Source organism: Ranitomeya variabilis, chromosome 1, assembly GCF_051348905.1.
Source record: "Ranitomeya variabilis isolate aRanVar5 chromosome 1, aRanVar5.hap1, whole genome shotgun sequence".
In the NCBI taxonomy this organism is placed as follows: domain Eukaryota; kingdom Metazoa; phylum Chordata; class Amphibia; order Anura; family Dendrobatidae; genus Ranitomeya; species Ranitomeya variabilis.
Genome location: NC_135232.1, coordinates 81814747 through 81840109, shown reverse-complemented (window position 1 = coordinate 81840109; position 25363 = coordinate 81814747). Strand labels below are relative to the sequence as shown.

Genomic DNA, 25363 nt, shown 5'->3' with positions numbered 1-25363 from the left:
ACAGCGTTCGGTCTATACGGCATCGGTCATACAGCATTGATCATACAGTATTCGGTCTATACGGCACCGGCCATACAGCATTGATCATACAGCATTCGGTCTATACGGCATCGGTCATATAGCATTGATCATGCAGCGTTCGGTCTATACGGCACCGGCCATACAGCATTGATCATACAGCGTTCAGTCTATACGGCATCAGTCATACAGCGTTGATCATACAGCATTCGGTCTATACGACTGTCACGATATGGTATGAAATATCATAAGTTAGTTTTCTTGCTAGCATGCGGGGGCTAAAACCCCCCCCTCTCTCTGGTTCTCTTTCCTTCCCTGTGTTTCTATCTGTCTGTGTAGAAGAGCTTGCCTTGTGGGGGAGTTTTATTGACGAAAGGTATTTACGACTAGCATAGCTGCAAGAGAAATTTGTGTTAGCAGGAACTGTTAGAGAAACTTCTAGAACGCATGGAAGGTCTTTGTTCTGTTTTTGGAAGATATTATGCAAACCGTTTAAGTTACGAACACCAAAATATATCGTCATAATCACACTCGGAGGATCTACGCATCACTCTAATCACAGGCTTGTAGCTCCATCTGGTACAGAGGTAGGGATTTCTCTGTCAGTGTGCGTGACAAATAGGACATATTTGATCTCATCGGAATGCCCACGATACTATGAGATGAACGATGGGTATGGTGCGATTATTTTATGTTCTGTAGCGAAGTTACGGGCATCAGATATATTTAATGCCCAGTTAGTGAAACCGAAGAGGTAGGAGGAGTTGGAAAACCAGGCCCTTTCTGTGAGGTCACAGACTGTAGGTTTTAAGTGCTGGCAGGCATCCAAGAGAGCAGAGTTGTGAGTTTTTTACCTGAAGCGACCAGACTGCGAGTGCCAATGCACTGGGATAGATGGAAAGCTCCTAGCCTGTTGCCTGCAATGCAATGATCTGAGAAATGTGAGTGTTATCTTTTCTTCATTTAATCCTTTTATTTTTATAATTACCTTGTACATATTTACAATTGTCTCATTTGTAACATCTTTGTAAAATATTTTTATAAACACTGCCTAAAAATCATTTATGGGGTATATTATTTAATACTAGTTCGTTCTTCCTGCCCTAAACCGTACCCTGTCTCTGAAGGGAATTACGCTACTGTTTTTTTTGGGGTTTGCTCCAGACCCGTTCAATTGGAGCTGGTGGCAGCGACCGTGTGCCAGCTTTTGGGGGTCCCTGTAGCGACTGCGGCTTGATAATTATTGTTCCTGCCTGAGTGGGAGTAGTTATCGTGTCGCTGCAGTGCACCCAATAGCCAGTACATAGCAGGCAGCGTTTCTGGCGACTAATCACCCTAGGTGCAGTACCTAATCTGACCTGAGAGAAAGGGGGGCGCCAGAGAGCTGCAAGGGTTAAGTGGAACTGCAAGCGGGATATACACAAATCCCTGCAGTTCATGGTATACTGAAGAGCAGTGGGATACCTAAAATAAGCCCCTGCTGTAAACAAGAGGTCAATAGCCTCGTGTGTGTTTTTTCATCACATTGTGGCAGTGGAGGGATAACTAGGATAAGCCCCCTGCACATGTGACAGCCGGCTGCTGGTCTAAAGTCACCCCGATCCGTGACATATTGTGGGCAGCGGCTAAGGGATCTTGACAGTCACGGTGTGAATCGTGACAAATTGGTGGCAAGGCGGTGGGATATTAGAGCATTAGTGATTTGGTTTGAGCAATCATTCCTCTCACTAAAAACTTGCAGAAAGTTCTTGCGAGAACTCTGCGCAAATAAGTTTGGAGAACGAACTCAGTGTTTATTAGTTGTGAGACAATTGTGTACTGGTAATTATCCCTTCCCTTTTTCTTCGTTTTTCTATCCTATCTTTTATTTGGCAACCATGGTTGTGCTGGGAGAAACCTTTTATGAGCAGCAGACCAAAGACACCCTTGTGGCCTTATGCAAGTCACAGCACATTGACTATGCAAGCAAAAACAAAAGCGAACTGGTCGCAGCCCTGATGCAATGGGAAGCCGCTCTAGACCACTCACAGGGCCCAGAAGCCGCAGATGCCAGCACCAGCGAACATGGTGCTGCAGCAGAGGTCCAACCACTGAATGCTGGCCCTGTTAGCAATCCGGGCGAATTGGACCCCCACCTGCAGGCGGCCTTGAAAGAATTCCCCACTGACGACCATGAGGGACGTCGGCAGCTGATTCAGCAATACCGGCAGGAGGCTGAGGCCCGAGCTGAGCGAGAGGCCCAGCGAGAGGCAGAGAGAGCCGAGCGAGAGGCCCAGCGAGCCGAGCGAGAGGCCCAAGCGCAGTGGGAGTACCAGCTGCAGATGGCCCGACTGCAAATGCAGGGGTCGTCCCAGTCCAGTCGTGAGCCCAGCAGCGCTCAGACACCAAAGCCCCGGCCCGACCACTTTCCTGTTATGGAAAAGGATGGGGACTTGGACACGTTTCTGCGGGCCTTTGAGAAAGCCTGCAGACAGTACCAGCTGCCTACACAAGAATGGGCACGGTACCTGACACCAGGGCTGAGAGGAAAAGCTCTGGAGGCGTTTGCTGCACTCCCTCAAGAACAAGATGGTGACTATGAGGCCATCAAGCAGGCTCTGATAGCCAAGTACCAGCTTACACCCGAGGTGTACCGTAAAAAGTTCCGGACCCTCCAACGTGGCCCACACGACAGTTACAGTGATGTGGTGCATGGACTGGGGACCCGCTTTGACAAGTGGACCCAAGGACTGTCAGTGACCACCTTTGTACAGCTGCGAGACCTGATGATCAAAGACCAGTTCTTCCGTCTTTGCCCAACTGAGGTGCGACAGTTTGTGATGGACAGAGAACCCAAAGACGTGACGAAAGCAGCGCAGATTGCCGATGCCTATGAGGCCAACCGTAGATCGGAAGTGCGGAAGCCAGTCACCACCAGCTGGAGAGGGGGTAAGCCTGCAGCCAACGCCAGTACCCCTGCCAGCCAACACACCAGAGGTCCTGTCCCCGTGGCCAACAGCACCAGACCTACCACCGAACTTCGCCAGTGTTACCACTGCAGGCAGACTGGACACCTCAGTCACCAATGTCCAGCCAGGCAGAAGAACCCCTCATCCCAGGCCCCAGGGCCTAATGCAGCCGTTCTTTTGGTGGGTGGTGTGGTTGGGAGGGGGTGTGACAACGTACAGCCCGTCACTGTGGGAGGTCGTGTTGCTACAGGCCTCAAGGACACCGGGGCTGAACGAACCCTCATCCGACCCGAACTGGCGGCCCCTGAAGAAATCATTCCGGGGAAAACCCTAACTGTCACTGGGATTGGGGGCATCAGCTGTCCCTTGCCAATGGCCCGGGTTTTTATTGATTGGGGTGCTGGGAGCGGGGTGAAGGAAGTGGGGCTGTCTGATAATTTGCCCACTGATGTTTTGTTGGGGACTGATTTGGGGAGGTTGGTTGCATACTTCGTGGATGACCCTCCTCCCCAATCTACTAATGAGGGTAAAGTTAACCCTGGGGATGATGATGATGATGATGATGATGATGGGAAATCGCATGTGTTACCTGACCATGCTTTATCTTGTAATGATGCATCTGTTAACCATTTTTTCCCTAGGATTGATGGTGAAAATGTTGTACCTGTGCCAACTGTACCTGATAACGCTGTTTCTATGAAAGTTGATGTGTCCGTAGGTACAGGAGTGCTCAGCCACGTCGCTCTGCGGAGTGAGACGGCTGAGGAACCCCTAGCAGGGGCAAGTGTCGGTGCTACCGGAAATGGGGAAATACATGGGAACCGTGAGGAAGGTGATGCCATGCAATTGACCAGTGCCACCGAGGAAGGTAACTGGCCCATAAGTAGCAATGCTCCTGAGGTAATGGGGGTGGATGGGGAGGTAGAGCCCATAGCAGCATCGGCTGATGGGTCTGTAGAAACCCCCGGGGAGACAGCCTACGTAGCTGCTGTCACCCGCAGTCAGAGTGCCCGGAACGCAGATACCTGTCTGCCTTCCGGACCCTCCTCAGTCATCAGTGTGACTGAACCAGAGGTGGACCCAGTGCAGGTCCCAGAGGGCTCCCGTGGGGAAGGGACCCTGACGTCGCTTCTGGCTTCCCCTAGCCAGGAGTTTCAGGCCGCTCTGCACACAGATGCGAGCCTAGAGAGTTTGAGACAACTCGCCGGGACGTCATTCTCCGAGACTGATAAGGAGAAGGTGTTCTGGGAAGGAGGAAGGTTGTACCGGGAGACAGTACCCGGAGAATCACAAAAGGAGTGGTTGAGGGAAAGACAGCTGGTCGTCCCGCAGCAATTCCGGGGTGAGTTGTTGCGGATTGCCCATGAGATCCCACTAGCTGGACACTTGGGGATCAGCAAAACTAAGGCCCGGCTGTCTCAACACTTCTATTGGCCTAAGATGGGGACAGATGTGTCAAACTACTGCCGCTCCTGTGTCACCTGTCAAAGAGTGGGGAAGGCGGGGCCTGCTCTTAAGGCTCCCCTGATCCCTTTGCCAGTGATAGAGGAGCCTTTCCAGAGGATTGCGGTGGACATTGTGGGCCCGCTGGCCGTCACCAGCAGCTCTGGAAAGCAATATATTCTTACTGTGGTAGACTACGCTACCCGGTACCCAGAGGCAGTAGCTCTGTCGTCAATTAGGGCAGATAAGGTGGCGGATGCCCTGTTGGCCATCTTTTCACGTGTAGGATTTCCCAGGGAAATGCTTACTGATCGAGGGACCCAATGTATGTCTCACCTAATGGAGGCTCTCTGTAAGAAAATGCAGGTGAAGCACCTGGTATCGAGTGCATATCACCCACAGACCAATGGCTTGTGTGAACGCTTCAATGGTACCCTCAAACAGATGCTACGCATGCTGGTTGAGACACAAGGGCGCGACTGGGAGCGGTACCTCCCACACCTGCTATTCGCTTACCGAGAGGTTCCGCAGGCCTCGACGGGGTTCTCCCCCTTCGAGCTCCTGTACGGCAGGCGAGTCCGGGGACCCCTTGGGTTGATAAGAGAATCCTGGGAAGAGGAGCCGAACCCTTCTGAAGTGTCCATAGTGGAGTATGTCATGCGCTTCCGTGACAAGATGCAGACCTTGACGCAGTTGGTGCATGACAACATGACGCAGGCTCAGGCTGAACAGAAGCACTGGTACGACCAGAACGCCCGGGAGCGGACCTACCACGTGGGTCAAAAGGTGTGGGTGCTGGTTCCTGTACCAACGGATAAGCTTCAGGCAGCCTGGGAGGGCCCGTACGTCGTCCACCAACAGCTCAACCCGGTCACCTATGTGGTCACGCTTGACCACGCTCGGGGTAGGCGAAAGGCCTTTCACGTCAACATGATGAAGGCTCATCACGAACGTGAACCTTTCGTCCTACCGGTCTGCAGCTTACCCGAAGACAGGGAGGAAGACACCCTCCTGGACATGCTGGCCCAAGCCAAGGCCCGTGGGTCCATTGAGGACGTGGAGGTGAGCGCCTCGCTAGATGAACCACAGCGGTTGCAGTTGCAAACCACACTGGAACCCTTCCGGGTCGTGTTCTCCAACCGGCCTGGAAGGACTGAGTTAGCGGTCCATGAGGTGGACACCGGGAATCACGCCCCACTACGGCGAACACCCTATCGAATCTCTGACCAGGTGCAGCAGATTATGCGCCAGGAGATCGATGAGATGTTACAGCTGGGGGTGATTCGACGGTCAAAGAGCGCGTGGGCCTCGCCTGTAGTTCTCGTGCCAAAGAAGGACCGGACCACCCGGTTCTGCGTGGACTACAGGGGGCTCAACGCCATTACCGCCTCTGACGCGCACCCAATGCCGCGCATCGAGGAGCTGCTTGAGAAGTTAGCTGGCGCAAAATACCTGACAATCATGGATCTGAGTCGCGGATACTGGCAGATTCCCCTGAGCCCCGAGGCGCAGGAGAAGTCCGCCTTTATCACACCCTTTGGACTGTACGAGTCCACGGTCATGCCCTTCGGCATGAAGAATGCCCCTGCCACTTTCCAGCGGATGGTCAATCTCCTGCTTCAGGGACTGGAGAAGTACGCTGTGGCGTACTTAGATGACATTGCCATCTTCAGTTCCTCCTGGGATGAACACCTGCAGCATCTCGAAGAGGTGCTCGGGCGAATTCACCGAGCAGGACTGACTATCAAGCCGGGAAAGTGCCAGATGGGCATGAGGGAGGTTCACTACCTGGGGCACCGGGTAGGTGGAAACACCCTAAAGCCAGAGCCTGACAAAGTGGGCGTGATCGTGAACTGGCCCACTCGCAGGAACAAGAAACAGGTGATGTCCTTCCTGGGCACTGCAGGGTACTATAGGCGCTTCGTGCAGCACTATAGTAGCCTGGCAAAACCTTTGACGGACCTCACCAGGAAGAAGCTACCCCACATCGTCAACTGGACAGATGGCTGTGAGGGGGCCTTCCAGGCGTTGAAAACAGCACTGTGCAACGCCCCTGTGTTGAAAGCCGTCGACAGCAGTCGACCGTTCTTGGTACAGACTGACGCCAGTGAGTTTGGCCTTGGTGCTGTGCTCAGCCAGGTTGACTCGGAGGACCAAGAGCACCCCGTGTTGTACCTGAGCCGGAAACTTTTGCCGAGGGAAGTGGCCTACTCCACCATTGAGAAGGAGTGCCTGGCCATAGTCTGGGCCCTGCAGCGCTTGCAGCCCTACTTGTACGGTCGCACCTTCACCGTGGTGACCGACCACAACCCTCTGCGCTGGCTAAGCACCATGTGTGGAACCAATGGCAGGTTGCTACGCTGGAGCCTTGCCTTCTTGCCCTTCAGCAATTTGACTTCACCGTTAAACACAAAGCGGGCAAAGAGCATGGTAATGCAGATGGACTCTCCCGCCAGGGTGAACCCACGGAGGTGCGCATGGAGGCATACCGAGAGGTCCTGCCGCCGTAGCGCACGCCAAAAGGGGGAGGTGTCACGATATGGTATGAAATATCATAAGTTAGTTTTCTTGCTAGCATGCGGGGGCTAAAACCCCCCCTCTCTCTGGTTCTCTTTCCTTCCCTGTGTTTCTATCTGTCTGTGTAGAAGAGCTTGCCTTGTGGGGGAGTTTTATTGACGAAAGGTATTTACGACTAGCATAGCTGCAAGAGAAATTTGTGTTAGCAGGAACTGTTAGAGAAACTTCTAGAACGCATGGAAGGTCTTTGTTCTGTTTTTGGAAGATATTATGCAAACCGTTTAAGTTACGAACACCAAAATATATCGTCATAATCACACTCGGAGGATCTACGCATCACTCTAATCACAGGCTTGTAGCTCCATCTGGTACAGAGGTAGGGATTTCTCTGTCAGTGTGCGTGACAAATAGGACATATTTGATCTCATCGGAATGCCCACGATACTATGAGATGAACGATGGGTATGGTGCGATTATTTTATGTTCTGTAGCGAAGTTACGGGCATCAGATATATTTAATGCCCAGTTAGTGAAACCGAAGAGGTAGGAGGAGTTGGAAAACCAGGCCCTTTCTGTGAGGTCACAGACTGTAGGTTTTAAGTGCTGGCAGGCATCCAAGAGAGCAGAGTTGTGAGTTTTTTACCTGAAGCGACCAGACTGCGAGTGCCAATGCACTGGGATAGATGGAAAGCTCCTAGCCTGTTGCCTGCAATGCAATGATCTGAGAAATGTGAGTGTTATCTTTTCTTCATTTAATCCTTTTATTTTTATAATTACCTTGTACATATTTACAATTGTCTCATTTGTAACATCTTTGTAAAATATTTTTATAAACACTGCCTAAAAATCATTTATGGGGTATATTATTTAATACTAGTTCGTTCTTCCTGCCCTAAACCGTACCCTGTCTCTGAAGGGAATTACGCTACTGTTTTTTTTGGGGTTTGCTCCAGACCCGTTCAATTGGAGCTGGTGGCAGCGACCGTGTGCCAGCTTTTGGGGGTCCCTGTAGCGACTGCGGCTTGATAATTATTGTTCCTGCCTGAGTGGGAGTAGTTATCGTGTCGCTGCAGTGCACCCAATAGCCAGTACATAGCAGGCAGCGTTTCTGGCGACTAATCACCCTAGGTGCAGTACCTAATCTGACCTGAGAGAAAGGGGGGCGCCAGAGAGCTGCAAGGGTTAAGTGGAACTGCAAGCGGGATATACACAAATCCCTGCAGTTCATGGTATACTGAAGAGCAGTGGGATACCTAAAATAAGCCCCTGCTGTAAACAAGAGGTCAATAGCCTCGTGTGTGTTTTTTCATCACATTGTGGCAGTGGAGGGATAACTAGGATAAGCCCCCTGCACATGTGACAGCCGGCTGCTGGTCTAAAGTCACCCCGATCCGTGACATATTGTGGGCAGCGGCTAAGGGATCTTGACAGTCACGGTGTGAATCGTGACAACGACATCGGTCATACAGCATTGATCATACAGCGTTCGGTCTATACGGCATCGGTCATACAGCATTGATCATGCAGCGTTCGGTCTATACGGCACCGGCCATACAGCATTGATCATACAGCGTTCAGTCTATACGCCATCAGTCATACAGCGTTGATCATACAGCGTTCGGTCTATACGGCACCGGCCATACAGCGTTGATCATACAGCGTTCGGTCTATACGGCATCAGTCATACAGCATTCGGTCTATACGGCATCGGCCATACAGCATTGATCATACAGCATTCGGTCTATACGGCATCAGTCATACAGCATTGATCATACAGCATTCGGTCTATACGGCATCAGTCATGCAGCATTCGGTCTATACGGCATCAGTCATACAGCGTTGATCATACAGCGTTCGGTCTATACGGCATCAGTCATACAGCATTGATCATACAGCATTCGGTCTATACAGCATCAGTCATACAGCATTGATCATACAGCGTTCGGTCTATACGGCACCGGTCATACAGCATTGATCATACAGCGTTCGGTCTATACGGCATCGGTCATACAGCATTGATCATACAGCATTCGGTCTATACGGCATCTGTCATGCAGCATTCGGTCTATACGGCATCAGTCATACAGCGTTGATCATACAGCGTTCGGTCTATACGGCATCGGTCATACAGCATTGATCATACAGTATTCGGTCTATACGGCACCGGCCATACAGCATTGATCATACAGCATTCGGTCTATACGGCATCGGTCATATAGCATTGATCATGCAGCGTTCGGTCTATACGGCATCAGTCATACAGCGTTGATCATACATTATTCGGTCTATACGACATCGGTCATACAGCATTGATCATACAGCGTTCGGTCTATACGGCATCGGTCATACAGCATTGATCATGCAGCGTTCGGTCTATACGGCACCGGCCATACAGCATTGATCATACAGCGTTCAGTCTATACGGCATCAGTCATACAGCGTTGATCATACAGCGTTCGGTCTATACGGCACCGGCCATACAGCATTGATCATACAGCATTGATCATACAGCATTCGGTCTATACGGCATCAGTCATACAGCATTGATCATACAGCATTCGGTCTATACGGCATCAGTCATGCAGCATTCGGTCTATACGGCATCAGTCATACAGCGTTGATCATACAGCATTCGGTCTATACGGCACCGGTCATACAGCGTTGATCATACAGCATTCGGTCTATACAGCATCAGTCATACAGCGTTGATCATGCAGCATTCGGTCTATACGGCATCAGTCATACAGCGTTGATCATACAGCATTCGGTCTATACGGCATCAGTCATACTGCATTGATCATGCAGCGTTCGGTCTATACGGCATCGGTCATACAGCATTGATCATACAGCATTCGGTCTATACGGCACCGGTCATACAGCATTGATCATGCAGCATTCGGTCTATACGGCATCGGTCATACAGCATTGATCATGCAGCATTCGGTCTATACGGCATCGGTTATACAGCATTGATCATACAGCGTTCGGTCTATACGGCACCAATCATACAGCATTGATCATACAGCGTTCGGTCTATACAGCATCAGTCATACAGCGTTCGGTCTATACGGCATCAGTCATAGAGCATTGATCATACAGCATTCGGTCTATACGGCATCAGTCATGCAGCATTAATCATACAGCATTCGGTCTATATGGCACCGGCCATACAGCATTGATCATGCAACATTCGGTCTATACAGCATTGATCATACAGCGTTCGGTCTATACGGCATCAGTCATACAGCATTGATCATACAGCATTCGGTCTATACGGCATCAGTCATACAGCATTGATCATACAGCATTCGGTCTATACGGCATCAGTCATGCAGCATTGATCATACAGCATTCGGTCTATACGGCACCGGCCATACAGCATTGATCATGCAGCATTCGGTCTATACGGCACCGGCCATAGAGCATTGATCATACAGCGTTCGGTCTATACGGCATCAGTCATACAGCATTGATCATACAGCATTCGGTCTATACGGCATCAGTCATACAGCATTGATCATACAGCATTCGGTCTATACGGCATCAGTCATACAGCATTGATCATGCAGCATTCAGTCTATACGGCATCGGTCATACAGCATTGATCATGCAGCATTCAGTCTATACGGCATCGGTCATACAGCATTGATCATACAGCATTCGGTCTATACGGCACCGGTCATACAGCATTGATCATACAGCATTCGGTCTACACGGCATCAGTCATACAGCATTGATCATGCAGCATTTGGTCTATACGGCACCGGTCATACAGCATTGATCATACAGCATTCGGTCTATACGGCACCGGTCATACAGCATTGATCATACAGCATTCGGTCTATACGGCATCTGTCATGCAGCATTCGGTCTATACGGCATCAGTCATACAGCATTGATCATACAGCATTCGGTCTATACGCCATCTGTCATACAGCATTGATCATACAGCGTTCGGTCTATACGGCATCAGTCATACAGCGTTGATCATGCAGCATTCGGTCTATACGCCATCTGTCATACAGCGTTGATCATACAGCATTCGGTCTATACGGCATCAGTCATACAGCATTGATCATGCAGCATTTGGTCTATACGGCACCGGTCATACAGCATTGATCATACAGCATTCGGTCTATACGGCATCTGTCATGCAGCATTCGGTCTATACGGCATCAGTCATACAGCGTTGATCATACAGCGTTCGGTCTATACGGCATCAGTCATACAGCATTGATCATACAGCATTCGGTCTATACAGCATCAGTCATACAGCATTGATCATACAGCGTTCGGTCTATACGGCACCGGTCATACAGCATTGATCATACAGCGTTCGGTCTATACGGCATCGGTCATACAGCATTGATCATACAGCATTCGGTCTATACGGCATCTGTCATGCAGCATTCGGTCTATACGGCATCAGTCATACAGCGTTGATCATACAGCATTCGGTCTATACAGCATCAGTCATACAGCATTGATCATACAGCATTCGGTCTATACGGCATCTGTCATGCAGCATTCGGTCTATACGGCATCAGTCATACAGCGTTCGGTCTATACGGCATCGGTCATACAGCATTGATCATACAGCATTCGGTCTATACGGCATCGGTCATATAGCATTGATCATGCAGCGTTCGGTCTATACGGCACCGGCCATACAACATTGATCATACAGCGTTCAGTCTATACGGCATCAGTCATACAGCGTTGATCATACAGCATTCGGTCTATACGACATCGGTCATACAGCATTGATCATGCAGCGTTCGGTCTATACGGCACCGGCCATACAGCATTGATCATACAGCGTTCAGTCTATACGGCATCAGTCATACAGCGTTGATCATACAGCGTTCGGTCTATACGGCACCGGCCATACAGCGTTGATCATACAGCGTTCGGTCTATACGGCATCAGTCATGCAGCGTTGATCATACAGCATTCGGTCTATACGGCACCGGCCATACAGCATTGATCATACAGCATTCGGTCTATATGGCATCGGTCATACAGCATTGATCATACAGCGTTCAGTCTATACGGCATCGGTCATACAGCATTGATCATACAGCATTCGGTCTATACGGCATCAGTCATACAGCGTTGATCATACAGCATTCGGTCTATACGGCATCGGTCATACAGCATTGATCATACAGCATTCGGTCTATACGGCACCGGTCATACAGCATTGATCATACAGCATTCGGTCTATACGGCATCGGTCATACAGCATTGATCATACAGCATTGATCATACAGCATTCGGTCTATACGGCATCAGTCATACAGCATTGATCATACAGCATTCGGTTTATACGGCATCAGTCATGCAGCATTCGGTCTATACGGCATCAGTCATACAGCGTTGATCATACAGCATTCGGTCTATACGGCACCGGTCATACAGCGTTGATCATACAGCATTCGGTCTATACGGCATCAGTCATACAGCGTTGATCATGCAGCATTCGGTCTATACGGCATCAGTCATACAGCGTTGATCTTACAGCATTCGGTCTATACGGCATCAGTCATACTGCATTGATCATGCAGCGTTCGGTCTATACGGCATCGGTCATACAGCATTGATCATACAGCATTCGGTCTATACGGCATCGGTCATACAGCATTGATCATGCAGCATTCGGTCTATACGGCATCGGTCATACAGCATTGATCATGCAGCATTCGGTCTATACGGCATCGGTTATACAGCATTGATCATACAGCATTCGGTCTATACGGCATCAGTCATGCAGCATTCGGTCTATACGGCATCAGTCATACAGCGTTGATCATACAGCATTCGGTCTATACGGCACCGGTCATACAGCATTGATCATACAGCATTCAGTCTATACGGCACCGGTCATACAGCGTTGATCATACAGCATTCGGTCTATACGCCATCTGTCATACAGCATTGATCATACAGCATTCGGTCTATACGGCACCGGTCATACAGCGTTGATCATACAGCATTCGGTCTATACGGCATCAGTCATACAGCGTTGATCATGCAGCATTCGGTCTATACGGCATCGGTCATACAGCATTGATCATACAGCATTCAGTCTATACGCCATCTGTCATACAGCATTGATCATACAGCATTCGGTCTATACGGCACCGGTCATACAGCATTGATCATGCAGCATTCGGTCTACACGGCATCGGTCATACAGCATTGATCATGCAGCGTTCGGTCTATACGGCATCGGTCATACAGCATTGATCATACAGCATTCAGTCTATACGCCATCTGTCATACAGCATTGATCATACAGCATTCGGTCTATACGGCACCGGTCATACAGCATTGATCATGCAGCATTCGGTCTATACGGCATCGGTCATACAGCATTGATCATGCAGCATTCGGTCTATACGGCATCAGTCATACAGCATTGATCATGCAGCATTTGGTCTATACGGCACCGGTCATACAGCATTGATCATGCAGCATTCGGTCTATACGGCATCAGTCATACAGCGTTGATCATACAGCGTTCGGTCTATACGGCACCGGCCATACAGCGTTCGGTCTATACGGCACCGGCCATACAGCGTTGATCATACAGCGTTCGGTCTATGCGGCATCAGTCATACAGCATTGATCATACAGCATTCGGTCTATACGGCACCGGCCATACAGCGTTGATCATACAGCGTTCGGTCTATACGGCACCGGCCATACAGCGTTGATCATACAGCGTTCGGTCTATACGGCACCGGTCATACAGCATTGATCATACAGCATTCGGTCTATACAGCATCAGTCATACAGCATTGATCATACAGCATTCGGTCTATACGGCATCTGTCATGCAGCAATCGGTCTATACGGCATCAGTCATACAGCGTTGATCATACAGCGTTCGGTCTATACGGCATCAGTCATACAGCATTGATCATACAGCATTCGGTCTATACAGCATCAGTCATACAGCATTGATCATACAGCGTTCGGTCTATACGGCATCTGTCATGCAGCATTCGGTCTATACGGCATCAGTCATACAGCGTTGATCATACAGCGTTCGGTCTATACGGCACCGGCCATACAGCGTTGATCATACAGCGTTCGGTCTATACGGCATCAGTCATGCAGCGTTGATCATACAGCATTCGGTCTATACGGCATCTGTCATGCAGCATTCGGTCTATACGGCATCAGTCATACAGCGTTGATCATACAGCGTTCGGTCTATACGGCATCGGTCATACAGCATTGATCATACAGCATTCGGTCTATACGGCACCGGCCATACAGCATTGATCATACAGCATTCGGTCTATACAGCATTGATCATGCAGCGTTCGGTCTATACAGCACCGGCCATACAGCATTGATCATACAGCGTTCAGTCTATACGGCATCAGTCATACAGCGTTGATCATACAGCATTCGGTCTATACGACATCGGTCATACAGCATTGATCATACAGCGTTCGGTCTATACGGCATCGGTCATACAGCATTGATCATGCAGCGTTCGGTCTATACGGCACCGGCCATACAGCATTGATCATACAGCGTTCAGTCTATACGGCATCAGTCATACAGCGTTGATCATACAGCGTTCGGTCTATACGGCACCGGCCATACAGCGTTGATCATACAGCGTTCGGTCTATACGGCATCAGTCATGCAGCGTTGATCATACAGCATTCGGTCTATACGGCACCGGCCATACAGCATTGATCATACAGCATTCGGTCTATACGGCATCGGTCATACAGCATTGATCATACAGCATTCGGTCTATACGGCATCAGTCATACAGCATTGATCATGCAGCATTCGGTCTATACGGCATCAGTCATACAGCATTGATCATACAGCATTCGGTCTATATGGCATCGGTCATACAGCATTGATCATACAGCATTCGGTCTATACGGCATCGGTCATACAGCATTGATCATACAGCATTCGGTCTATACGGCACCGGCCATACAGCATTGATCATACAGCGGTCGGTCTATACGGCACCGGCCATACAGCATTGATCATACAGCGTTCGGTCTATACGGCATCAGTCATACAGCATTGATCATACAGCATTCGGTCTATACGGCATCAGTCATACAGCATTGATCATACAGCATTCGGTCTATACGGCATCAGTCATGCAGCATTCGGTCTATACGGCATCAGTCATACAGCGTTGATCATACAGCATTCGGTCTATACGGCACCGGTCATACAGCGTTGATCATACAGCATTCGGTCTATACGGCATCAGTCATACAGCGTTGATCATGCAGCATTCGGTCTATACGGCATCAGTCATACAGCGTTGATCATACAGCATTCGGTCTATACGGCATCAGTCATACAGCATTGATCATACAGCGTTCGGTCTATACGGCATCGGTCATACAGCATTGATCATACAGCATTCGGTCTATACGGCACCGGTCATACAGCATTGATCATGCAGCATTCGGTCTATACGGCATCGGTCATACAGCATTGATCATGCAGCGTTCGGTCTATAAGGCATCGGTCATACAGCGTTGATCATGCAGCATTCGGTCTATACGGCATCGGTCATACAGCATTGATCATACAGCATTCGGTCTATACGGCACCGGTCATACAGCATTGATCATGCAGCATTCGGTCTATACGGCATCAGTCATACAGCATTGATCATGCAGCGTTCGGTCTATACGGCATCAGTCATACAGCGTTGATCATACAGCATTCGGTCTATACGGCATCAGTCATACAGCATTGATCATGCAGCGTTCGGTCTATACGGCATCGGTCATACAGCATTCGGTCTATACGGCACCGGTCATACAGCATTGATCATACAGCATTCGGTCTATACGGCACCGGTCATACAGCATTGATCATGCAGCATTCGGTCTATACGGCATCAGTCATACAGCATTGATCATGCAGCGTTCGGTCTATACGGCATCAGTCATACAGCGTTGATCATACAGCATTCGGTCTATACGGCATCAGTCATACAGCATTGATCATGCAGCGTTCGGTCTATACGGCATCGGTCATACAGCATTGATCATACAGCATTCGGTCTATACGGCACCGGTCACACAGCATTGATCATGCAGCATTCGGTCTATACGGCATCGGTCATACAGCATTGATCATGCAGCGTTCGGTCTATAAGGCATCGGTCATACAGCATTGATCATACAGCATTCAGTCTATACGCCATCTGTCATACAGCATTGATCATACAGCATTCGGGCTATACGGCACCGGTCATACAGCATTGATCATGCAGCATTCGGTCTATACGGCATCGGTCATACAGCATTGATCATGCAGCGTTCGGTCTATACGGCATCGGTCATACAGCATTGATCATACAGCATTCGGTCTACACGGCATCGGTCATACAGCATTGATCATACAGCATTCGGTCTATACGGCATCGGTCATACAGCATTGATCATACAGCATTCAGTCTATACGGCATCTGTCATACAGCATTCGGTCTATACGGCATCGGTCATACAGCATTGATCATACAGCATTCGGTCTATACGGCATCTGTCATACAGCATTGATCATACAGCATTCGGTCTATACGGCATCGGTCATACAGTATTGATCAGACAGCATTCGGTCTATACGGCACCGGTCATACAGCATTGATCATGCAGCATTCGGTCTATACGGCATCGGTCATACAGCATTGATCATGCAGCGTTCGGTCTATACGCCATCTGTCATACAGCATTGATCATACAGCATTCGGTCTATACGGCATCAGTCATACAGCGTTGATCATACAGCATTCGGTCTATACGGCATCGGTCATACAGCATTGATCATACAGCATTCAGTCTATACGGCATCTGTCATACAGCATTCGGTCTATACGGCATCGGTCATACAGCATTGATCATGCAGCATTCGGTCTATACGGCATCGGTCATACAGCATTGATCATACAGCATTCGGTCTATACGGCACCGGTCATACAGCATTGATCATACAGCATTCGGTCTATACGGCATCGGTCATACAGCATTGATCATACAGCATTCGGTCTATACGGCACCGGTCATACAGCATTGATCATACAGCATTCGGTCTATACGGCATCGGTCATACAGCATTGATCATACAGCATTCGGTCTATACGGCATCGGTCATACAGCATTGATCATACAGCATTCGGTCTATACGGCACCGGTCATACAGCATTCGGTCTATACGGCATCGGTCATACAGCATTGATCATACAGCATTCGGTCTATACGGCACCGGTCATACAGCATTGATCATGCAGCATTCGGTCTATACGGCATCAGTCATACAGCATTGATCATACAGCATTCGGTCTATACGGCACCGGTCATACAGCATTGATCATGCAGCATTCGGTCTATACGGCACCGGTCATACAGCATTGATCATACAGCATTCGGTCTATACGGCATCGGTCATACAGCATTGATCATACAGCATTCGGTCTATACGGCACCGGTCATACAGCATTGATCATGCAGCATTCGGTCTATACGGCACCGGTCATACAGCATTGATCATGCAGCATTCAGTCTATACGGCATCAGTCATACAGCGTTGATCATACAGCATTCGGTCTGTACGGCGTCAGTCATACAGCGTTGATCATGCAGCGTTCGGTCTATATAGATCCCGGTCTATACGGCGCTTTCTTTTACCAACTTTATTTATAACGCTCTGCAGACGCAATAGGAGCCATAATTTATGGTAAACACATGAGGATCCCGGAGGGTCTCACCCGGCAGCCGCTTGTCACATACTCCGTCCTGTGCCGCCCCGTCCTCTGCACTGAGTGACCTCCAGCCTGCGGCCTTTCATACATGAACTCAGTCCCGCATGGAGACAGAAGGAGCCGCGCTCCATCCCCGAACTGAGCCTGCACCGAGTCATCCGCGTACAGCAGCAGCAGAGCGCCCGGAGCCGACATCCTGCTCCTCGGGGAACACAAACCGCCACTGTGGACGGTTCAAACAGCCCGGCCACACCGTACAGCGCCCAAAACTCGCAGATTGGACACGGTGCAACCAAGCAATGCTTTCTGATGTCCTGATTGGATGAGAACGTCGTTGCCATAACAGAGGAGGAAGCCGGAACAGGTCACGTGACCATAGCTGACGGACCCTGAGCAGCCCTTACTGCGCATGCGAACAACCCTAATGTATTTTTTTTTCTGTATGTGCACATGCTGCGGATTTTGCTGCGGATTTTGCTGCGGATCCGCAGCGGTTTCCCATGCATTAGGGTATGTGTCCACGTTCAGGATTGCTTCAGGATTTGGTCAGGATTTTCCATCAGTATTTGTAAGCCAAAACCAGGAGTGGAACAATTAGAGGAAAAGTATAATAGAAACATATGCACCACTTCTGTATTTATCACCCCCTCCTGGTTTTGGCTTACAAATACTGATGAAAAATCCTGACCAAATCCTGATGTAATCCCGAACGTGGACACATACCCTTACAGTACCATGATAACACAACCAGGCATCATCATGAGACTGAAGGGAAATAAGTGCACTAGATAGTGCAGTAAGACCCACAGCCACAGCAACGTACCAACTCCATATAAGCTACCAGAAAAAAGGAGTACCAAAGGAGGATAAGGCCATGTGCACACGCTGCAGATTCCATTGCGGAATTTTCCACAGCGGTTTTGATAAATCCGCAGTGCAAAACCGCTGCAGTTCTTACTGCGAATTTATCGCGGTTTTTATTGCAGTTTCCGCTGCGTGTTTTCACCTGCAGTTTCCTATTGGAGCAGGTGAAAAACCGCTGCGGATTCCGCACAAAGAATTGACATGCTGCGGAAAATAAACCGCAGCGTTTCCGCACGTTTTTTTCCACAGCATGTGCACTGCGGATTTCATTTCCCATAGCTTTACATTGTACTGTAAACTCATGGGAAACTGCTGCGGATCCGCAGCAAAATCCGCAGCGTGTGCACATACCCTTAAGGTAATAAGAGATGAACAAAATTTTATTAACAAGCATAAAGTGCATAACGATTCCATACATAATACAGTGCAAAAGGAAGGTTAAAAGAAGGCGAGTATCCACCGGTGCAAACTGCCACTATATGTATCATGCATCATTTTTAGAGAGGAAAGCAGCCATAAGTAAAAAGTAGAAATCTACCCGTGGGTGAAAAGTAGCCCACAGCCTAGAATACCAATATAATATAACAGGGCAATGTGCACCGGGTCGGATCTTTACCAGCAGGAACCCCCTATTTACAGTACAATGTAAACCTATGGGAAATGCAATCCGCAGCACACATGCTGCGGAAAAAAACACGCGGAAACGCAGCGGTTTATTTTCCGCAGCATGTCAATTCTTTGTGCGGAATCCGCAGCGGTTTTAGACCTGCTCCAATAGAAATCTGCAGGTGTAAACCCGCAGCGGAAACTGAGATAGAAACCGCGATAAATCCGCAGGAAAAACCGCAGCGGTTTTGCACTGCGCTTTTATCAAAACCGCTGCAGAAAATTCCGCAATGGAATCCGCAGCGTGTGCACATGGCCTAAGTCTAAGCATGTCCTGTAATTCATAACGGCGCGTCGTCCTGCATGGTTGTAGTCACACAGCTCTGACAGAGCGCCGAAACGCTATAAATCAATCCACTCTGTTCACATTTGTGTAAATTCTGTCAGGTTCAGCAGCGTTTTTTGTGTGTGGATTTCATGTGTGATTAGTCTACAGTACTTGAATACTGGAAAATGCAGCTAATAAAACCCTGCATGTGAACAGAGCCCTGAGGTTTCTGAGTTTTCTGAAGCAGCCTTACTAAAAAAAAAAAACACCTGAGAAGTCGCTCCAACCACACCTGAATGCCCGGAGCTGTCCGAGAGTCCGGTGCTGTCCGAGAGTCCGCCTGTGCTGGAGAGTCCGGTGCTATCCGAGAGTCCGCCTGTGCTGGAGAGTCCGGTGCTATCCGAGAGTCCGCCTGTGCTGGAGAGTCCGGTGCTATCCGAGAGTCCGCCTGTGCTGGAGAGTCCGGTGCTATCCGAGAGTCCGCCTGTGCTGGAGAGTCCGGTGCTGTCCGAGAGTCCGGTGCTGTCCGAGAGTCCGCCTGTGCCGGAGAGTCCTGTGCTGTCTGAAAGTCCGCCTGTGCTGGAGAGTCTGGTGCTGTCCGAGAGTCCGCCTGTGCCGGAGAGTCTGGTGCTGTTCGAGAGTCCGCCTGTGCCGGAGAGTCTGGTGCTGTCCGAGAGTCCACCTGTGCCGGAGAGTCCGGTGCTGTCCGAGAGTCCGGTGCTTTCTGTAGAGTCCGGTGCTATCCGGAGAGTCCGGTGCTGTCTGTAGAGTCCGGTGCTGTCCCGGAGAGTCTGGTGCTGTCCGAGAGTCCGCCTGTGCCGGAGAGTCCGGTGCTTTCCGTGGAGTCCGATGCTGTCCAGAGAGTCTGGTGCTGTCCAGAGAGTCCGCCTGTGCCGGAGAGTCCGATGCTGTCCGGAGAGTCCACCTGTGCCGGAGAGTCCGGTGCTGTCCGGAGAGTCCGCCTGTGCCGGAGAGTCTGGTGCTGTCCGGAGAGTCCGCCTGTGCCGGAGAGTCTGGTGCTGTCCGGAGAGTCCGCTGCTGTCCGAAAGTCTGGTGATGTCCGGAGAGTCCGCCTCTGCTGGAGAGTCCGGTGCTGGCCGAGAGTCTGGTGATATCCGGAGAGTCCGGTGCTGTCCAGCGAGTATGGTGCTGTCCGGAGAGTTCGGTGCTGTTTGAGAGTCCGATGCTGTTTGAGAGTCTGGTGCTGTCCGGAGAGTCCGCCTGTGCCGGAGAGTCTGCCTGTGCCGGAGAGTCCGGTGCTATCCAGAGAGTCCGCCTGTGCCGGAGAGTCCGGTGCTGTCCGAGAGTCTGGTGACGTCCGGAGAGTCCGCCTCTGCTGGAGAGTCCGGTGCTGTCCGAGAGTCTGGTGATATCCGGAGAGTCCGGTGCTGTCCGGAGAGTATGGTGCTGTCCAGAGAGTCCGGTGCTGTCCGAGAGTCTGCCTGTGCCGGAGAACAGCTCGCACTCAGGTTTCTTCATCTATTTCAGGTTTCCAGAATGAAGCGAGCAGCCGCTGGTCAGGCGTTGTCCGCCATGAAGCCGGTCCGTGGCCACTACGTCCTTTCTCAGCATTTTTTTAGTTGTTTTAATTAAAAATTTAAAACAATGAGAAAAAATTAGCAAAAATAGGTAGAAGACTCCACCTGCCATGCTTGGCGTAAATGAGTACACCCCCTCCGACAAGGAAGATGTTAATCAACATCTCACTGACAAAAAGAACCGTTTCCGTCATTCAGACACAATCAAGTTTCATAAAACTTTTTTTTAACCCATGCCATGACAGTAAGGATAATAATGTATCATCTTCAGTCGTAGGCGACGTTCCCACGCGGAGCTGTTGGGGCGTTTGTCATGTTTCAGGCGTTCAGCAATCTTTAGTGAAGTTTTTATCACATTTTTATCTCTTGCTCGGTTCTTAAAGCTGCTTTGTTTTGGACACTTTCTGGTTTTTGGCTTTATTGCTATACTTAGGTGCGGATTACATGAGTTTTTGTTGCTCTTTTGCAGCCGGATGTGCATTATTTTTTGTACCGGGTGAATGTCCACATTTAATACAAGTCTATGAGGAAATTCTGCACAGAAAACGGAGCGTACCTGCGAGAGATACTGACATGTTGGGGATTTGAATCACGCCCCCCAGGTCGGGTTACACTGCGTTATGAAGTAGCACAGAGGATAGCAGATTCCTATAAATCCCACCCAAATGGCAGGAACGGAAACACGTTACATTTCGAACCCAGTGAAAATACGCAGCATCAAAAAACGCCACAAAAACTCATTGTGTGAACGTAGCCCTATTCACTTTAGTAGGCGCAAGACTGAGTAAGCCCCACATCACAACCTACAGCATCTAGTATTGTGACCTCCATGACGGTTAAAGGGAATCTGTCACCAGAAAAAACACTATAACCTATTAATCTCACAGCGGCCATATAGTCAATGCATTGGGTACACGGGAACACTAGGTGTATATTGTATGCAATATTGTACCTATTATAAACAGAGATTAAAAGTAATGTTACACATACGATCAAGTTGACAGGGAGACCGATTCATATTTGGGGCCTTCTTTATCAATTGTGTCCTAATTCAAAGGCGAACATCTACCAAAGGCATTGAGTGATGGCAGCATCTTCTTCTTCAATATAGAGCAGCACATCTGTAAGTTCATGATGCCATTAATAACATGTAGCCCCCCCCCCCGCCCCCAACACCAGCAGCACTCATGCAGCCCCACATAAGGACATTGCCACCACCATGCTTCATCGTAGGCATTTAGAAGAATGCATGGCACCTACAGTGAAACATGGTGGCGGCAGTGTCCTTATCTGGGGCTGCTGGTGTCGGGGGGGAATACAGGTCATGGACGGTGTCATGAATTCAGATGTTCATTGGAAGAGAATACTCTGCCAGCCACCGTATTCCTGGTACACATGTGGAGCGCCCCCACGTAAGGGCAATGGGGTACTTGGTACCGGGTCCTTCGGTTCGGGGAATGTCACGGTGGCCCGACCCGTTCCGTGGCCCTTTGAGGGACGCCCAATAAAAGGGAAAGCTTGTTTAGTGTTCGTGACGCCACCTGTGACTTGGTCAAGGTGACCGACGCTGCTTAGGGGTCCGCTGGGGTGGTGTTATGGCAGCCAGATGGTATACCTTCCCACAGGTGAAGTGTGTCCCCAGGGCTTCCCAGAGTGTAGATGGTGATGGTGGTGGATGTAAGGCGCAGTGAATAACGAGGACACAAGGTTGCAGTCTCTTTACCTTTACTGAAGACTTCAGCATCCACAGTCCAGGGCACAGACCACAGGGCAGGCAGAGTCCAGCCAGTCCGAAGGCAAATCCAGAGTCCCCTTATCCAGGTGGAAAGCAGTAGCCTTCCTCTAGCGCCTGTGTGTTGTAGTACCACCTCCCTGCTGAGCTTCTCGGTAAGGTCCTCACAACTGTTCTAGATGTTCTAGATGTTATGTCTTCCTCTCTGTCCCCCAGATGGTATGGATAGGACAAACCCATATGACTGGTGGCCTGAGGCTTTTTACAGGGACCCTAGAGACGCCCCGGCCCCCACAAGTTGCCACCATGCCTCCTGGGTATATGGTCGGGCAGCGAAAGTGGAACTGTCCTGCCAGTCTCTGAAGTAAAGCGTAGAGACTATTACTCCCTCGGTGTTCTGGCTACCGGCTTCTGTGCCTCAGAAGGAGGCAGCCTTTTACAGGGCAGAACTCCTTCTGGTTTTCTCTCCTTGTGCTATGACTTAGTTTCTCACCCGCTACAATACAATTCTCTTTGTGTCCTTTCTTAGGATGCTGCCACATGTGGGGCAGGCGCATAACATCCAGGCATCTGCCGGCTATAAGTGCGCTACCACTGCCTGAAGAATCCTTCTACCCAGACTTGCGTCTGCCGAAGTCTGAGTGTGGATATTGTAGTGTTTGGAAAAGGTATGCAAACTAGACCAGGTTGCAGCCTTGCAAACCTGTTCTGCTGAAGCCTGGTGCCGAAGCGCCCAGGAAGCCCCCACTGCCCGAGTGGAATGCGCTTTGATTCCGGCCGGAATGGCTACGCCCTTGACGTGGTAGGCCTCCTGAATAGCCGATCGTATGCACCTGGCCAAGGTAGATCTCGAGGCCGCAAGTCCCTTCCTGCGACCCTCAGGGAGGACAAACAGCTCATCCGTCTGCTGAAACGTACCTTCTCAGCGCTCTCACTAGGTCTAACGTATGGAGAGCTTTGTCCACACTGTGCGTTGGCGCCGGACACAAAGAAGGCAAGACAATGACCTCATTAATGTGGAACAAAGAAACCACCTTTGGTAAAAAGGAGGGTGCTGGTCTGAGCACCACCTTATCCTGATGGAACCGTAGAAAAGGAGCTCGGCCGGATAGGGCAGCCAGCTCCGATACCCGTCTAATTGAAGTAACGGCCACCAAGAATACAACTTTCCAGGAAGGGTAAGTTAAAGAGACGTCCTGAAGGGGTTGGAAAGGAACTTCCTACAAGGCACTTAAGACCAGATTAAGGTCCCAAGCATCCAGGGGGCTCTGTAAGGCGGAGCCTTATGAGCTACTCCCTGTAGGAAAGTTTTTACCTGTAGATTAATAGCGATCCTGCGATGAAAAAGTAGACAAGGCTGATATCTGTCTTCTAAGTGTACTCGGTGCCAGCCCTGAATCCAGACAGACAGAACTCCTTCTGTCTTGACCTTTCTGATTACCTTCGGGAGCAGTGCTAGAGGAGGAAACAGATATGGGAGATGAAACTGGCCCCAAGGCAAAACTAACGCGTCCACAGCAATCGCCTGTGGATCTCGATACCGGGAGACAAACCTGGGTACTTTGGCATTCCTCCCGGAAGCCATCAGGTCTACGTCCGGGGTTCCCCAGTGTTGACATATCTGTAGAAATACCTCAGTATGTAGAGACCATTCCCCAGACGCAAGACCCTGTCGACTGAGAAAATCCGCAGCCCAGTTTTTCTCGCCCGGGATGTGGACTGCTGAAATCACTGAGTGGTTCCTCTCGGCCCAGCAGAGGACCTGTTTTACCTCGTGCATGGCCGCCCTGCTGTGGGTACCCCTTTGATGATTTATGTATGCCACCGCTGTAGCATTGTCCGATTGAATTCGGACAGGGCGGCCTGCCAGGAGATGATGAAAATGCTGCAACGCCATCCAAATTGCCCGAATCTCCAACAGATTGTTCGGGAGGGTTGACTCCTGCGAGCACCAGCGTCCCTTAGCTGTGTGGCGGTAAAATACTGCTCCCCAACCTAGAAGGCTGGCGTCTGTCGTGACAACCAGCCAATGGACTGGGGGAAAATGTTTCTATTGGAGAGATGGGCTCGTTGACCACCCACCTGAGGTTGAGAATGGATTTCTGTCCCATGCTGATAACAGAGCATGTTGGAGAGGGCGAAGATGGAGTTGCGGCAAATGGCACTGCTTCCATTGCCGCCACCATCCTTCCTAAGACCCTCATGCAAAACCGAATTGTGTGATAGACAGGCCGGCGAAGGGTCCTCACCTCTTGCCGAAGCTTCAGGACCTTGTCTCGAGGTAGGATTGTCAAGCCTTGTAAGGTGTCGAAGAACATCCCTAGAAAAGAAATTCTCCGGGATGGTACAAGAGACTATTTTTCTCGGTTCACCAGCCACCCTAGACAAGAAAGAGTGTCTAGAGTAATTCTGTCGTTTTCCTCGCAGGCCCGAAAAGACGGCCCCTTGATGAGGAGATTGTCTAAGGTAAAATGAGTATGCCCCGATAATGCAGGATGGACCCAACAGCCGACATGACCTTTGTGAACACTCTGGGGGCGGTGGCTAGCCCGAAAGGTAAGGCTGTGAACTGAAAATGCAGGTTGCCTACGGCGAAAGGTA

General features: G+C 49.9%; 1 protein-coding gene across 3 annotated transcripts in view; it reads right to left on the bottom strand.

The window, feature by feature from the left end:
* Positions 1 to 17982, bottom strand: part of C1H5orf34 (chromosome 1 C5orf34 homolog) — a 101804-nt gene extending 83822 nt beyond the window's left edge. For 2 of the 3 annotated variants that reach the window (XM_077285434.1, XM_077285451.1), the window contains exon 1: positions 17701 to 17980. In XM_077285434.1, coding sequence (XP_077141549.1) covers positions 17701 to 17889 — 189 coding nt within the window. In that variant the 5' untranslated portion in view covers positions 17890 to 17980. Of the gene's footprint in view, positions 1 to 17700 lie in introns of all 3 variants that reach the window. The other variant, XM_077285442.1, reaches the window with a different exon arrangement.
* Positions 17983 to 25363: the final 7381 nt, after the last annotated feature.